General features: G+C 36.9%; 1 protein-coding gene across 2 annotated transcripts in view; it reads right to left on the bottom strand.

Moving 5' to 3' along the window:
• UBR5 (ubiquitin protein ligase E3 component n-recognin 5) overlaps window positions 1-15,572 on the bottom strand; it is an 86,380-nt gene that overhangs the window by 5,042 nt on the left and 65,766 nt on the right. For both annotated transcript variants that reach the window (XM_034070145.1, XM_034070150.1), the window contains exons 37-56: window positions 14,268-14,399; window positions 13,099-13,356; window positions 12,485-12,753; window positions 10,977-11,188; window positions 10,402-10,632; window positions 8,516-8,589; window positions 7,791-7,963; window positions 7,578-7,691; window positions 6,822-7,042; window positions 6,072-6,192; window positions 5,887-5,985; window positions 5,398-5,641; window positions 4,707-4,818; window positions 4,027-4,171; window positions 3,608-3,738; window positions 3,318-3,378; window positions 2,895-3,070; window positions 2,408-2,492; window positions 912-1,067; window positions 432-545 (exon numbers count right to left, since the gene is read on the bottom strand). In XM_034070145.1, coding sequence (XP_033926036.1) covers window positions 432-545; window positions 912-1,067; window positions 2,408-2,492; window positions 2,895-3,070; window positions 3,318-3,378; window positions 3,608-3,738; window positions 4,027-4,171; window positions 4,707-4,818; window positions 5,398-5,641; window positions 5,887-5,985; window positions 6,072-6,192; window positions 6,822-7,042; window positions 7,578-7,691; window positions 7,791-7,963; window positions 8,516-8,589; window positions 10,402-10,632; window positions 10,977-11,188; window positions 12,485-12,753; window positions 13,099-13,356; window positions 14,268-14,399 — 3,128 coding nt within the window. The remainder of the gene's footprint in view (window positions 1-431; window positions 546-911; window positions 1,068-2,407; window positions 2,493-2,894; window positions 3,071-3,317; window positions 3,379-3,607; window positions 3,739-4,026; window positions 4,172-4,706; window positions 4,819-5,397; window positions 5,642-5,886; window positions 5,986-6,071; window positions 6,193-6,821; window positions 7,043-7,577; window positions 7,692-7,790; window positions 7,964-8,515; window positions 8,590-10,401; window positions 10,633-10,976; window positions 11,189-12,484; window positions 12,754-13,098; window positions 13,357-14,267; window positions 14,400-15,572) is intronic.

Below are 15,572 nucleotides of genomic sequence, written 5' to 3'. Positions count from 1 at the left end.
GACACAAGTAAAGAATTCAAGGTGATTTATGTACATATTTTGAAATTTCTTTTTAGTCTCTGTTTATAAGGCTAAACAAATCAAAGGTGATAGATGACTGTAACAAAGTCACAGCTAAATACAAAGCAAAAAATTCCAGGAGCATATGTGCCATTTCTGCTCAAGAAATGAATATACAAGCTTAAACCAATGAGATAAAGTTTAAAAGAAATTACCTTTCATTCTATGTAAGTATGTGGTCTGCACAGTACTGCACAAACAGCTGCATCATTACAAAACATTAGAACATCAAATATTTTCAATCATGCTCTCAAGACTTCAAATGAAACCTGAGTAGCAATACTGTTATTAATGACACCAGAATTATCTCACTGAAAACTCACAGATTTGTTTGTTCTTCTGTTTTTAAAAATACTGCACCAAAGACTTACGTGTAGAGGTTGTTCTGCTACTACCAACATCCGGTGTTCTGCATATTTCCGGACATATTCATATACATTCTGAGGAGTGACTGGTATATTTACACCATTGGAAATAAGTTCAACCTATGGCAAAGTAACAAGTACCATTTAAAAAGAAGAAAAAAAGGAAACAAGATTATTACAACAGCCACAGTATGCTGCACAGTGACTTATTACTCAATATGCCTCTAAAAACAAGCAAAATTTCCTACTACAGGTTAACTTTAAAGATTCCCTAGGATTGACTATGCTATCCAGACTTCATGGTAGGTCTTCATCAGCTTCAAGGAGAAAAGCCACACTTCAGTGTCCAAGAACCACCCTGTATTTGAATCTAGGCAGCATAAAACATTATCTCCATCTGGCAAGGACACGGGTTACGTGAACACTACTGCATGCATAAGCTGTCCAGTTCCGAAGCTACAGACATACAGGTTTTTCTGTGCTTACCTGCCCTCCACCCTCCTCCTTACACAGGTCTATTGCAAAGGCTAAATCCATTGCTGCAAACACTGCATCAGCATCTGTACTCTGGGAAGCGAGGATAAGCTGCCGAAGGCTTTCATACATAACCGGATCAAAAAATGCAAAGTCATGCCAGTTCACCTACAAAAAAAGATAGATGTTTGAAAGTAATGTTTGAAGGACTCCTGTTGTTCAAGAATATACTCAAAATTATCTGATCTGTGCCTAATCTATGCACCGGCATACAGCAGTGTATCACCCATGTAAAAAGCATACAAACACTTGGAAATAAAGGCAACTGATATATTCAGCCACCTCTGAAGGTGGAATACTCAACTGAGGTACATTACCAGAACGTAAAGAGAGACCTCTAAAGCTGTTCCTGCCATTAAGGGCATAGAGGTTATAAAGAAAATTTATAGTTTTGGGTTTTTTTAACAAATTCTTCTACATATTACCTAGATAACAGAGATATGATGGAGGCTGAATGAACTTGGAAACAATTTGCATTGCTGCTCCAAAATGCTTCCCTTCACTTAAAACACATTAATACTACTGATACATAGACACATTCAAGCGACCAATGGCCCAACTGCATACCACAGTTTCCAACAATTACAATACCAATGTCTAACTCTTGCTGGTTTATGTAGTTCCTTGCTTCTTTGTTCTTTATCAGCCTGGAGAGAAGCAATCTACAAACTAAACCTAAAATACTCTTTAATGTATCCCACATTTAACTGAAAGGAATGCAAATTGAAGAAAAAGCTGAAGAATATAATTAGAAGGGGAGTATTTCTTGGAAGATATCAGGGGATACTTGGAGGCATACCTTTCTGCCATTAACTCTTTTTCATCAAAGACTGTATATATCTTGGATATCTGATTATGTGATCAACAGTTTTTAAAGAAAAAACAGCAGTAACAAACCTTGGTTTAAGTTTGTTGCATCACACAGAACTCACAATGCTACTGACTAATGCATAAAAAGTGCAAAATATAATTAAGGGTTTCTGGGGTGGGGAAGCATTTTTGCCAAGAGTTTAGGTAATTATTCCCTGAATTAACTTATACCTACACCTGAGACAAAATTACAATTAAATTCAAGGAGTTCTCTCAAATACTGAGGAAAATGTTTTTTAGAAAGCTGATATGCTGTTGCCTAGTACTGCTGAACACTGCATCGTCAAGTCTTCAGCCCCAGGCAGAGAAAAAGAGGAGACGGTAAGCTGTTTCTGAAGACAGTAGAAGGCTAGCCTACTACACATCCATCCACCTTGGTCAAATACCTGACTCATGGTACATGCACTCACTTCAAACTCTAGGAAAAGAGAAAACTAATATTCCTCAAATTAAATTTAAAGGCAGCCTTAGAGTTCCAGTATCAACTCTGCTACTCAATGTGTGCACCAAAGAAAAATAAGTTTTTCAAGATGAAGTTTCATTAACTGAAGAAAATTAAAATTTCTGTGTCAGTTTACCTTTCTGCCGAGAAGAACTTTGATTACGTGTCTATTTAATGTGATGGGACATAGTTCATTCTGCAACAAGCACAAGCCTAGGATTCTGAAAACAAGCACATGGGTTTTGATTCAACACAAAAGAAATTACACTGGAGATCATTCAGCAAACTCACATTAGGAAAGTCAAAATATTCTAAGAATCAAACTGCAGGTAGCTTTCCAGCCCTGTCAATCCCAAAAAGAAAATCATACACATATATGATTTCAACAAAGTATTTCCTGCAATATAAAACTTCCACATTGTTAAAAAGATAAAAATGTAACAGGAAAAGAAACTTCACACTGTTTTCCCATAGTGCAAATTCCCCACTATTTAGCTTCAAGTGAGAAATACAAAGCATAAAAGTAATAAAAAATTTTCAGCTAGGGTCATTGGTATTCTCCCTGGTATTTTGTATATTCATCTTTTACATGTTTCAGACTACATTAGTTAATAGTAGCATACCTGCCAATGTTTCTGAAACAATTCAGCCTTGCTTCTGTGTTTTTACCAGGTCTTGGTGTATAAAAACCTCGTTTTCCAGGTTGGTAGAAAAGAGGTGCATTGTCATCCCCATCATCTGTATCATCTAATTCCATATCTACAACACTGCGGCTGGAACCATGTCGCTTTCTATTTTCCTGTTTTGAAAGTCAGAATAGCAATTAACATACTTAATTCTAGTTACTGACACACATCAAGAAGCTATTTGCTACTAGACCCAAAGGTTCAAGTTCCACTGTTTAAGAATTTCCATTATATTTCCTAATGATAACACTTTTTATTTCTTGTCTTGCAAGATAAAGGAGAGCTACAGTTGCTTAAGTTTTTAAATTAACCGATACAACTGGATCTTAAGTAAGTTTAATTTGTGCAACAATTCATTACCTGCACTTTATCTGAAGAGTCTAGCAATCCAAGATCCAATATACTGTCAGCACCATTCTCCCTTGACAATGGAAAAAAAGATAAAGGCAGATTTAATTTCACAGTAAGGAATGGGGATATTCTGAAATGAGACAGATTAGGTTAAACCAAAGCCAACAAGTCTCTTGTTTAAAGAAAAATACATACAACAAAGCAAGGACTAAGTTGTATCAGAGTTAGCTGTAGCACAGTTAAAGTGCTTTAATCACAGAATCAGTTCTCATTTCTTACCTAAATCCTTGATACTTTACCTGCCATGTGCAATAATGAGTTCCATTGCTTCATCAACTCTTGCTCTAAGTGAATCTTCACTAGCTAGTAACAGAAGCAGCTGAGCAGGGGACAGTTCCAGCAACATTCCTGTGATTTTACTTGCAAATGCCTGGGGATAAGGAATTATATGACTTGCTATTCTCCTCCAGTTCTCTCATTTTCAAATATGGTTTTATGAAAGTTTTAGTATTTTTAATATAGAATTCACTGCAAGACACTTCCTAAGCTAAATAATAAACTACAGAAACAAAATCTTAAGAAAATGCCAAATAATATAGGAACAGTCCTACTTGTTCTAATAATTTATGTTAAACGATAATGGACAAGAAAATTATTTTTTTACTTAAAAAGCACAAGAGCAGCATATCATTAAGCATATGAAACTGCTAAGACTTACTGGTTGCATTGCTTGCACTCGAGGGTAGAGCCTTTCTCCAAGGGCTTGTCTGTGTGCTGGAAGAGGGTCAGGGTCATCACTAGGATTTCCTTCTGATGCTGGTCTAAAAGGCCGTGTGTCAATGGAAAGTTGTCTTCTAAAGTCCCTTAAGAAAATTAGAGCATTTTGTACTCATTTCAGAAAAAAATACACAAAAATCTAGAACAGCATCATTTGCACACAGATGCAAAAAAGCATTAGCTTTCATGCTGGAATAGTAGTGTTGCTCATAGCTGATTGAAGAGGATGATTCAGAAGCAGATAATCAAATGAACCAGAGATTTATAGTCCTACTAGTATTCTGCATACAGAAGTCAGACATGCCAGCAATGGGAATGTTGTTTATGAACCACCTCACAATTTTATTCTAGTACACAATTTTTTATTACTGTTTTAACAGGACAGGTGGATGGCAAATAGTTGAGACTTAATCTATCAATGCTAAAGTAAGCATAATTATTCTTTACAGAATTGAAGTATACATTAGATTGAAAAAAAAATTACCCTGAAAATTGCTCCTGAAAGTAAAAAAAGCCAGACACCTTTAATTTGAGGAAGTAAAGGTATCTTTCCTGAAGATAACCAACGCAATAATTCTGTCTGACAAAGTATCTCCAGCAAATTGAAAATGTATCACTTACCTATCCCTATCTCTCCGAGAACCAGCTCGTAAGCCACTACTTCTCCGCATTTCTCTCTCTCGCTCCCTTTCCCGATCTCTCTCTCCCCTATTTCGCAATCTCTGCATCAGACCTGAAGGGGAAAAAGCCTCATAAGTTTAAACATCTATATATTTCTTTCTCTTACTTAAGTTTCAGTGTAAGGAGGACACGGCTTCAGAAGACAGCTTGAAAGACGTAAATGAGACAGAACCATTTCACTTAAAAGTACTGACTGGGGTTCAGTCAAACTTAATAAAGGAACCTGAAGTGTTTGTACCAACTTACAAATGCTGAAACACTTCTTCAAGAGTTATATATACTTTCAAAAACATTAAAATGTATTCATGACAAGCCAGATGGAGCAGTTATATTAAAATGTGTAAGCTCTTACTAGCTAAAATCTTGACAATTATTACCTACTGGAGAAAAAGATGCTCAAAAGAATTGAAAACATGTAAAACAGACTCTTGTTCCAAGAAAAACAAGAGCTTCCTATTTCTAGAGGCAGAAAGAATGCCATTTCCTTGCTCCAAGAAGTAACATGCACAATTTTCACAGTTCCTGTGCTAACAAAGCTCTGAGACAATGCCAAGTACTTCAGTGTAAAAAAAAAAAAAATCCAAGGCTTTTATGAACGTTACCTGTAGGTTAACAGCTATATATCACTTACTTGTATGGGTACCTTTGTTGGCATTCTGAATGCAATCTAGATTTGGCAGTTTCTCGTTTGACAGAAAAGCTTGTGCAATAGCAGTATAAAAGCTTCGTGCTACACCGCTGCCTTCTCCAGGCTCATCCTTAAAAGTAACTTTTACTCTGTGTACAGCCATCGGAGTAGTAGCACACCTGCGACCAAAATGATTGTTGAGCTGCCTCATGGTCTGCTGAATTAGAAGATCTCTGTCTCGATCAACCTAATAAAAACACAAAAGAGTTTCAGCTCCACAAGAAGTTTCCGGACACTTCTGCACAGACTGAAAAAACACCATTAGACTGTGAAAAACTACAAAGTGCAACACAGCTCACAGAGTAAAGTTTAAGATACCCGCTTGCAGACTCCGAAATATAATTTCTCCTAGCAAGTTATATTATCAAGTTATCCTGTGTGTAATAATTCAATTAATGAAAACAATTCAAAAGATAAACTAATATTTTTTACCTCCAACGTTAAATCCCTGGATTGCTGGTTTCTAAGCTTTTCCATCTCTCTACGGAACTTTGATTCCTTTACTTCAAAGCCACCTAATTCAGTCAGGATCTTAAAAAACAAAAACCAGAATCAAAATGAGGGAGGTGCACGATTTAATTTTAAGAGGAACTGTCTTTACACTGGGAAATACATACTGATCCAGGCTCTGCTCCAACATCTTCCATGAATACTCTACCAAACAACTCTAACGAAAGGCGCCAACGTCCCAGCAACATGTCATGAGATATAACCATGCCCATGAAACTACACTGGGGCCTGACAAAAGGTGGGAGAAAACAACAGAGAAGCAAAGTCAGCTTAAATTTCAGACACAGTTTGTGTACTTCGGCTTTTTCTCACTCTCTGCCTTCAAATAAGCTCTTTATTTCTGATAAACACCACCACAGTACAGTAAGTTTGTGGACAAAAGCATACGAAATGGTTTAGCTTCAGCTGAAACACACATCTTCCTTCCAAAGAGAAATTACTCTCAAGGCATGTAACTTCACTGCTCCATGGAATTCGCTGTTATTGGTCCCCCTTCAACCAAAATCTCAATATATTTTTTAAAAGAGCTGTAATTCAGAGTGCGAGCAGTTCAGCCCCTCACTGCAAGAAGGGTGGGCAGCATCACCCCGCACATATGGCAAGCTGTCAATTCCAATTTTTAAACTCAGCTACCCAGGACACCATAGTAGGTCTGTAGCAGGAAGCCAGGTAGCAAAGGACTTTTACTATAGTTTGCCCAGACCTCCCTGAAGACTGTTTGACTGTTCATTTTAAAGCTATCAACTACAAATTCAAACTAAAGCTGCCCATTTAAAGTTTAAAAGACTTTTCAGAGTCCCAAATATTCTTTTGTCAGCTCAGTAATATTTCACGGAGTGATTTTTAACTTAAACTACCTGAAAGATGTGAGAGGTGGCCCTTCACTTTCTGTTAATCCTATCTCTGCCAACAAGCTGCTTTTCAGTTGTGCTGCAAGATCATGAGCTGAAGGCCCCGGCTTTGAACTCTCAGATTCTTCTGTAGGCACGTTTTGTTCCTCCCCTTCCTTCTTTTGCCGATTTTGCATGCTCATAACATTTTTTAAGTTGGCTGCGTAAGACATTTTAGTTGGAAGAACCTAAAGAGGAGAAGTAAAATTTAATTGCACTTTCAAAGTAGTCTATAAGGCTTTTTCAGGATACATGTAATTTTTAAGCCTCACAAGTGGGAGCACTGTAATGGACCAGTTAAACGCAACAACCTCAATCATTTCAACTACAAAACCACAGGTTTTGCCACTTCATGCTTGCCATTTAATGCTCAGTCTGTAGGCAAGTCAATTTACTGGGATCTAGGAATATTAAAGTCTTTTTATCACAAATAATGATATAATTGGCATTTCAAAATTAACTTGGGACCGTACTGCAGCCTTTGAAAATAATGCCTGAAATCTGTTATAAATCAGTAATCATAGAAGTTCCTACATTTACAAAAAAATCACAAACCCATACTTTCAATAAAAGGTCCAAGTTTTCACACGTACTTTCACACTTACTTAATCTGAAATTATTCTGAAAGACATTTAAAATTCTCCCTGAAAATACTGAAGTGTCTTTTTAAGGAATGAAGGTACTGGCTTCAATTGTTTAAAGTAATAAAACCTTTAAATCTACCTCAAGGCAGTTTCTATCCACTGTGACTTCCATTAAGCATTTCCCGCTGTTGGCAGAAGATGAATAGAGACCCTGACTTGGTCGGCCAAACAGATCTTCTTTGCGAGCATTTGGCTGAAAATTAACAGAAGCATTCTGGGTAAATAATATACTTCAGTTACAAGTGAAAAAGCAAACTGCAGTTTTCTTCCAGAACATCATCTCTGATGTCACCTGTAATAGATGAGGCTGGTCTGCCAAGGGGATGGCTTCTGCCAGAGGAACCTCAAAAGGATTGGGTGGAATGCAGCCAAGGAACGTCATAGAGTCTGATCGTCTGAAAAATGGATGGTTTTGGCCAGTCTCTGCTGGAAGGGAGTCATCATCTTTGTCATTGAGTGTAGCACCTAAATATTGGAGAACATTTCAATGCAATTTTCACAGCTATAAAAGCAAAGGATTTAAAATAACCAAAATATTCATACACTTCCCTCTCAGCTACCTAACTGAAGGAGCTTTAACACTTCTACAGGATGCTTCCACAGATCCCGTATTTTTATTAAGATGCAGTTATTACTTTAATTCTTTTTACTGTAACTAATTTTACTGAACACGTACTCGTAATCTGTATGTACTTGGTACAGAGTACATATTCCACCATTTTCAGCAGCAGTTTCATCAGATCAAAAAAATCAGTTTAACTCCAAACCAAATTTTAAATCATGTCATAGTATAGAATAAGTACGAGATGACAAAAAGGCCCCGAAATGACAATAGAGAATGGCAGAACAAATTTGGCAAGGAATAATGGTAAGAAAACCTTTAAAAAAAACCCAACTTTAGTGTAACATAGAAGTAGCAAAATTAATTCAAATTCTCAGCTAGCTAAAGGGGAAAAAAACACTAAGAAAGCATAAGTGGTATTTTTGCATACTACAGAAATGTATCTGTACACTCACTTTGATTGGTGTCATCATCATTTTCATGTTCTGAATCTTCATTGTCAAGACCCAGTTCCAAAAGTTCCCGAGTCCTTAAAAAAAAAAATAGTCAATCTTCTTGAAGAAAACATTAGACAAGACACATCTGTAGCAATCAGTAAAAGTAAGAGTAGAATCTGTAAGTGTACTTGAGAGATACACAAAATACGAATGAATGCACTCTAAAATCAAAGTACTCTAGAGTACTTCTCATTATGGACTCACTACTTTACTCGCAGTTACTCTCCTACCCATTTAGCCACCTACCAAGTTCAGCCTAAAAAGCTGCAGCTTCAGACAGCGATGGGTATGCTTGTTTCTAAGGACTCTGTCTATATATAAAACCTAGGAACCATACATTAGTGTAAGAAATATTTAGGTGAATACTAGTCTAAAATTTACTAGTGTAGAATAAATATGCCCAGTCTTACAAAAATGTCACTGATCACACTCCAGAAAGTTAAGCCTGCAAGCTGCATATTAAAGAAATTGATTTCACTGTATTAAAAAAAAAATTATCAAGAACTTTTACTTATATTCATTTCTGTGCATTGTGAAATATTTTCCGAAACTAGAGGATGACCAATAAGATCTCATTTCGTACAGGCTACTAAAACATTATCTAACCGATGGAACTGACTGTTTGAATTTGAACTACTCATCTTTAACTGAAAAGGTCTGTGTCTTCATAGCTTTATAAGCATTTTGTGTGAATTTTGCAATTCTCTGATGAACAGTTATTTGCCAGATTTCAACATGTGAATTCCGGGGGGACAAGCAGATTCCACGAGTATGTTATTGCCTGGAAAAGGCTTAAAGCCACAGCTCCAACTATTAAAGTCAGCCAGTACAAAATCTCAATCATTGTATTAAATCACCCCTACCTGTAAGAAAACTACTGTTGACATCAACATCCTCTGGTATGCATTTTGAGATCATAATAAGCCTTACATTAGATACAATAATATTATATACAAGCAAAGAAATATTGAACATGACATTGGAAATAAAGCAGCGGCCCAATATATATTTAAAGTATCAATACCTCTTATTTTACTGTTACTAAATTTATAGAGAAAAGGAAAAGTTAAGTTTAACCTGTGATACTGACAATTCAGCGAAGGAAGGGGCAAAGATGCACATTTATTTAACTGTTGACTACGACTACTCAGGTATGTTACCTCAGAACTTAATAAGAAACGGGAACAGTGCAGACTACCAACACATAGATAATTCTATGACCATTAACTGACATTTCAAAAGCAAACAACATTTCTAAAAAAGAGAAAATTAAAATCTTACAATATATTAAAAAGTAATAAAAGCATCTTGTAAAATGCTAGAGTTGAAGTAGCAGGGGATTTAGAGATTTTCCACTTAAGGACATTTTCAGCTCTTTGATTTTACTACCAAGTAAGTCCCAAATATCCAAAACCAAATGGAAAATAGCTAAGCCCATCATATTAAACTTTTGTATTTTCTTCCACATTATTCTTAACATATTTGATAGAACTCTAAATAAGTTTATCATCATGTTAAATGTTAACAGCAGACTGCACTTTTCAGATGAAAAATTGCCCTGAGTACCTCTTTTAGAGGAAAAATCAAATTAAATTTTCAGCAGTAAGAAAGAATTTTTTTAGCAACCAGCATAAAGATTTGAACAGAATACTGCAGCAGGCTTATCAATCAAACATACATTATACACCATTACATATGTATTTTTTATAATATGCATGTTACTACATATACAGACGGAGATGTAGATGTATATATTTGAGTTGCTGCCTAACAAAAATGACTAAAACAAAAGGGCATACACCACTTGCACAAAAGTGTTTGTTTCTGTGAGTCAGGCTCAGTACCTTTTCCGTTCCAGCTGAGGAGTATCCAATGTTGTCTGTTGATTCATTGCTTTAATCCAGTAAATAAGGGCTTGAAAAACATACGCAACATGCTTTAGTGAACAGACATCCAGAACAGGAAGAACATCTGAGTGCTCATCATTGTGAGAACGCATCAGAGACAGTGCGTAGTTCAGGAAGTCACCACGGGCTGACATCATTCCCTGACGGGCACTGAGTAAAGTAGCTCGTCTAGTGAAAGAAAAGGATTGAATACAGAGAGATCAGGTATCACAGCAGAATGCAGCCTTTCCCTATTAGTCTTTATTTCTGAAAGATGGATGTGAACACTAAAAAACAGAAACCCAGCATGATAAGAACAACCATATTCCATGCTTTACTATAAGCAGCTCGGGTGCTGCATATTACAAATAATTAATACTCAAGATGAATGTAGCACATAAAAATAAACGAAACTGTAGGAACAACATAGGAAGCCAACTTAAAACTTAAAACATTACAAAATGTCAGCGAACAAGATTAGATTTTACTCCAAGACTGCTAATTCGTATCACATAATCAAGCTATATTTATACCTTCTTCCCTCAAGTGTTCTTAAGCTGGCTTCCTCACGGGCTGTCATTCTTTCCCTTCTGGCTGAATTCTGAGAAGCATGGAGAGGATGATTTGGATGCCCAGGATCACCAGCAGATGCTAATGCAGAACCATAACGCAGCTGAGCTTCAGTAGAGTCCATGATACTAACCATCCAATTCCAAGTAGGAATAAGCTTTTCTTCTACGTAATTCTATAGAAAATGAGATGTAACGAGTTTCACAAACAGAACTAGATGACAAGAATGCAATCTCAACATAAGCCTCCACCATGGCTTTTACAATTATACGTGATTCCTTACAAAGAGGCTGTAAAACCACAATTCAAGAATGACCAGTTTCAGAAAGCTCTACTGCTGACTTTATTCCTTGGTGTCTGCAAAGCTTTCTCACCACTCCTCTCTCTCTTTTGGACATCTCCTCCTCAACTTATTACCATCTTCCAGTTGTGCACATCTTAGGGAATTTTTGTCCAATTCCTGACTTTCTAGTAGCTTTAACAGCCCTCATCCTGCTATGGCATTCACTAGCCAGATCTTTCACCATTCTTCACCCCTCGCAACTTACTCAGTGAAGACAACGAAGTTAAAACCTGCACAGAGAACTATGTCTGTGTACAGACCTCTCCTGGTCCAATCTTTCTTCACCTGTTACCAATACAGGGAGAAAAGCAGGCTCCAGAATCTAACTACATAGACCTGTTGGATATTTTTTTATCCAAAATCAGGGAAACAGCAAACAGATATTTATCATACAAATCTTTTATCTCATTTCATTATTTGGCCCTTACTAACTTTCTACTTCTATAAACTCAAAAGTTCATCTTAAAAAAATAGGGCATAAGTTTTCAAGTAGATATCACCAGTATCTCCAGAACAGTCAGTCCTGACTTTATTATCACTCAGATACCAGTCAGACTAAGATAAGAAAAAAAGAATATATGTATAGGAAATATGAACAATTTAATGGAATTAGTAACTACAGCTACTGCAGCATACACTACCTCTCATATAATAGAGAGGTAGTAATATAAAGGTAATATACTAGAGAGGTATAATAGAGAGGCTGATAGAACGTGGATAGTTTAGACTCAAGAAACAAACTCAGAAGGATCTTACCAGTGTGTGTAAATAGCTCACAAAAAGGCATAAAGTATACAGAGACAACCTCTTCCCAGTGAATGGACAAGAGGCAATAAGCACAAACTTAAATACCTGAAATGTCCATTTAAACTTTAGAAAAAACCTTTTACTCTAAGAGTTGTCAAACAACAGGTTGCTCAGAGCACTTGTCAAGTCTCCATCCTGGGAGGTATTCAAAACTTAACTGAACATAGTTCCTGAGCAGCCTTTTCCTGTTGACCCTGCAGGGAATTTAGACTAGACTATCTTCAAAGATCATTGCCACACTCAACAACTCCATGATTTTTGCCAAAAAAAGGTCAGCTGTATTGGTATTATGTTTCTCTACAGAGATCTGGATGTTCTTACCTGCAAGTTAACTGCATCTTGGTAAGTCAGCTTCACTGCAGCTGGAATCTGGGAGTACACTAAATGATTGTACTTGGGAATCAAACCCATCAGGTCAGATATCTGCCGTATCACAATACTGTATGCTCTTGCTAAGCTGCTTGCAGATGTTAAATAGCTGCTTGCATTGCTGGCTTCAAGGGCTGCAGCTGCTGCTGCAGCACTCGTACTGATGGTACCACTTCGACGCAGGTTTGATGGATCAATGTAAATCAAGCCTGCTGAACTTGCTAAACAGAAAAGAAGGTATAAATTAATGAATTTATCTACCCTTTGCTACATATTTTCTGTATTGACTTTTATCATTAACATTTCTAGAAATAAACTGGTAAATATTATTGACATCACAACTGTAACTAGCACAAAATTACTAGCTACAGTAAGCATACTCATATTTTAAGAACTACAACAGGTAATTCCTTTTTTTAGATACAAAACCAGACCTGGAACAGTCAAGATAGGTCAGCACTGTCCTTCTATGACAAACAGATAAGACTTCATCCTTAAGAGAACAAATGAACACAGAGGAAGGGGCAAGGCCAGAGACAACTGACATGCATTTTACTCAGACTTGCCTGCTGGGGCTGACGTACTAGAAGGAGCAGTGCTAGTAGTCCTCTGGTTTTGGGTATTACGTACAGCCCACTGCATGGAACGGGGAGCCTGGGCAGCACCATTGGCATGTGAGCTATTTGTGGTTCGTTCCAGAGGCTCATCAAGCATGAAGGTCTCCTGTTCTATGTCATCACTCTGACTGCTGCTGCTATCAGAGTCGCTGGAATCATTAGATTGAGAGTCATCTTCTGAAAAAAATGCTGGAACACTGCTAGCTCCTGTGAGGAAAACAACGAATAACTGTCAACTGACAACTGCACATTTGTGCCTGTATGATGTCAGTGCTGTAAAACTTTTCCAAGAAAAGAAATTACAGATACTAAAAAGGTTCAACTACCACTACTCAAAATCTTTACTAAATTATCCTTGCAACATGCTGCTAACTTTCCACAAGTTTCATGAAAAAGCAGTAAAATTATTTCAGAAGAAAAATTAAGAAATAATTAAATTCAAAAGTTCTTCACTGATTGTGCCCCCAGGCAATGAATTCTAAAAATACACTTCCAAACTGGACACTAGAGCACTGGCATTCCAAATGGCTTAAAATTATCGTTCTGGTTTTATGTTTTGTTTTAAACTGTATTTAACTTCTATACCAAAAAATGAGTGAAACATTTCATTTCATGAGAATGTAGGGTAATCTCTTGTAACACATTCAGAAGCTCTGTAAGAGCAAAAAAAATTAGGATGCATCTTGGTGCATTCCCTTGTCCAAAAGTCTGTGTAGTACAATTATGGGCAAAGGAAAAGCAATGGAAAAGCAGGAAAGGTGAGGAAATGGGGGGGGGGGGGGGGGGGGGAAGGTGCTGCTGGGGGGTGCTAGGGGTGGGGGGAGGGTGGGGAAGAAGCTGTGTAAAGAGAAAAAAATAATACAAGAAAGGGAAAAAATAAGATTATAAGGGAAAGGTACATGTGAAAATGTCATAACCAGGTAATTCTCGCTCTGCCCAATCTAGCTGTTAAGTAATTTCTCTAGTATACCTCTGAAGTGCTGGATGCAGTCCAGATCCAAAGGGAAAAATTCTGCCCTTCTTAAAGCCATATTGAGTCACCAACACATTTATTTTTTCTGTACAACCTGATATCTAAATTTAAAGAGCTAGATCATACACAAGATGATGTGGTGTACCTGCTTCTGACCCAGCTGTAGCTGCAGTGACAACACTTCTGCGCCCACTAGCATTGTCCTGATTACTGTGGTTACTCTCACTGTCACTTTCTGTTTCAGCAGCAGCTAGCAAATCCAACTCCATATCACTGCCTACAAAAACAATACACAAAACATCTCATGTTTAGAATATGGAAAAAAATAGCATGACTGTAGTGATTCATGTAAGACATCTTAAACCCAGAGCCTCTTACTATAGCAGAAGTTAATGGATACCAAGGGAGATGTCATAAAAGCAATGCAAACATGCAGCAATACATGGAGTATATTTTCTTATTTTCCAGCAGTTAGCAGCCCCTGGTCCTCTCACACCATACTGCACATAGACATTCAACACACACACTCTGAAAAGTAAGACTTTAAATTTAGAGTCAGAACTAGTCACTGAAGCCAAAGACTCTGAAACTCTTCATGCACATGTATTAGCACAATGAACCATATAATGTTTCAAATTAATATCTAAGGAATACCTGAAAACTTTAAAAAAAAGCAATTAAAAAATACAGGCTCTATTCAAGTTTAACTTTTGAGAATTAAATGTTCTGAATACTCAACAAGTGAATAGACAGATTTTCTGTACTGTAAATGTATTGACTGAAAACACAAAGTACAGTCAGAAAGAGACAATTTTTTTTTAAATCATACTTTTGAGCCCTCTAATCCCCAACTAACTAAATACAAGTCATATTAATTGCAAGAACTTTCATACACAGAGGATTAATTTCATTCAAAATACTGAACCATATTTTATTATTTTCAGACTGGTTTGTGAACTAGCTCACCATAACTTGGATCCCTTTTGAGAACACATCTACCATAGCCACTGTTCTATCATTGACCATGCAAAAGCTGGGCTATTTTTTTAATCCTTCTATTAGGTTATGTCTATATTTTACAGTAGCAAATACAAAAGGCAAAATAGACATTGTTAACCAAGAACATAACATTTGTTTTGCTTTTCTTTTATCCTTTGGCACCTTAGTATTTTCTCCTCCAGCAAAAAGAGAAATATAGAAGTGTTAATGTGCCTACTATAAGTTATCTGTCACTCTCCTTTTGTAAGATGTTTTGAGACCCCACTTGGAACACTGTGACATTTTGGTGTCTTAGACATAAGAAGGAAATAGAGCTGTTGGAGCAAGTCCAGGGGAGGGCCTTGAGAATGATACAGGGTTGAAGTGCCTCCCATAAGAAGACAGACTGAGAAAGTTGGGGTTGTTCAGCCTGGAGAAAAGAAGCTGCATGGAGACCTCACAGCAGTCTTCC

This window comes from Melopsittacus undulatus, chromosome 1 (genome assembly GCF_012275295.1).
Source record: "Melopsittacus undulatus isolate bMelUnd1 chromosome 1, bMelUnd1.mat.Z, whole genome shotgun sequence".
Classification (NCBI taxonomy): Eukaryota; Metazoa; Chordata; class Aves; order Psittaciformes; family Psittaculidae; genus Melopsittacus; species Melopsittacus undulatus.
Note: the sequence above shows the minus strand (reverse complement) of the source record. Positions and strands in the feature narration are given on the sequence as shown.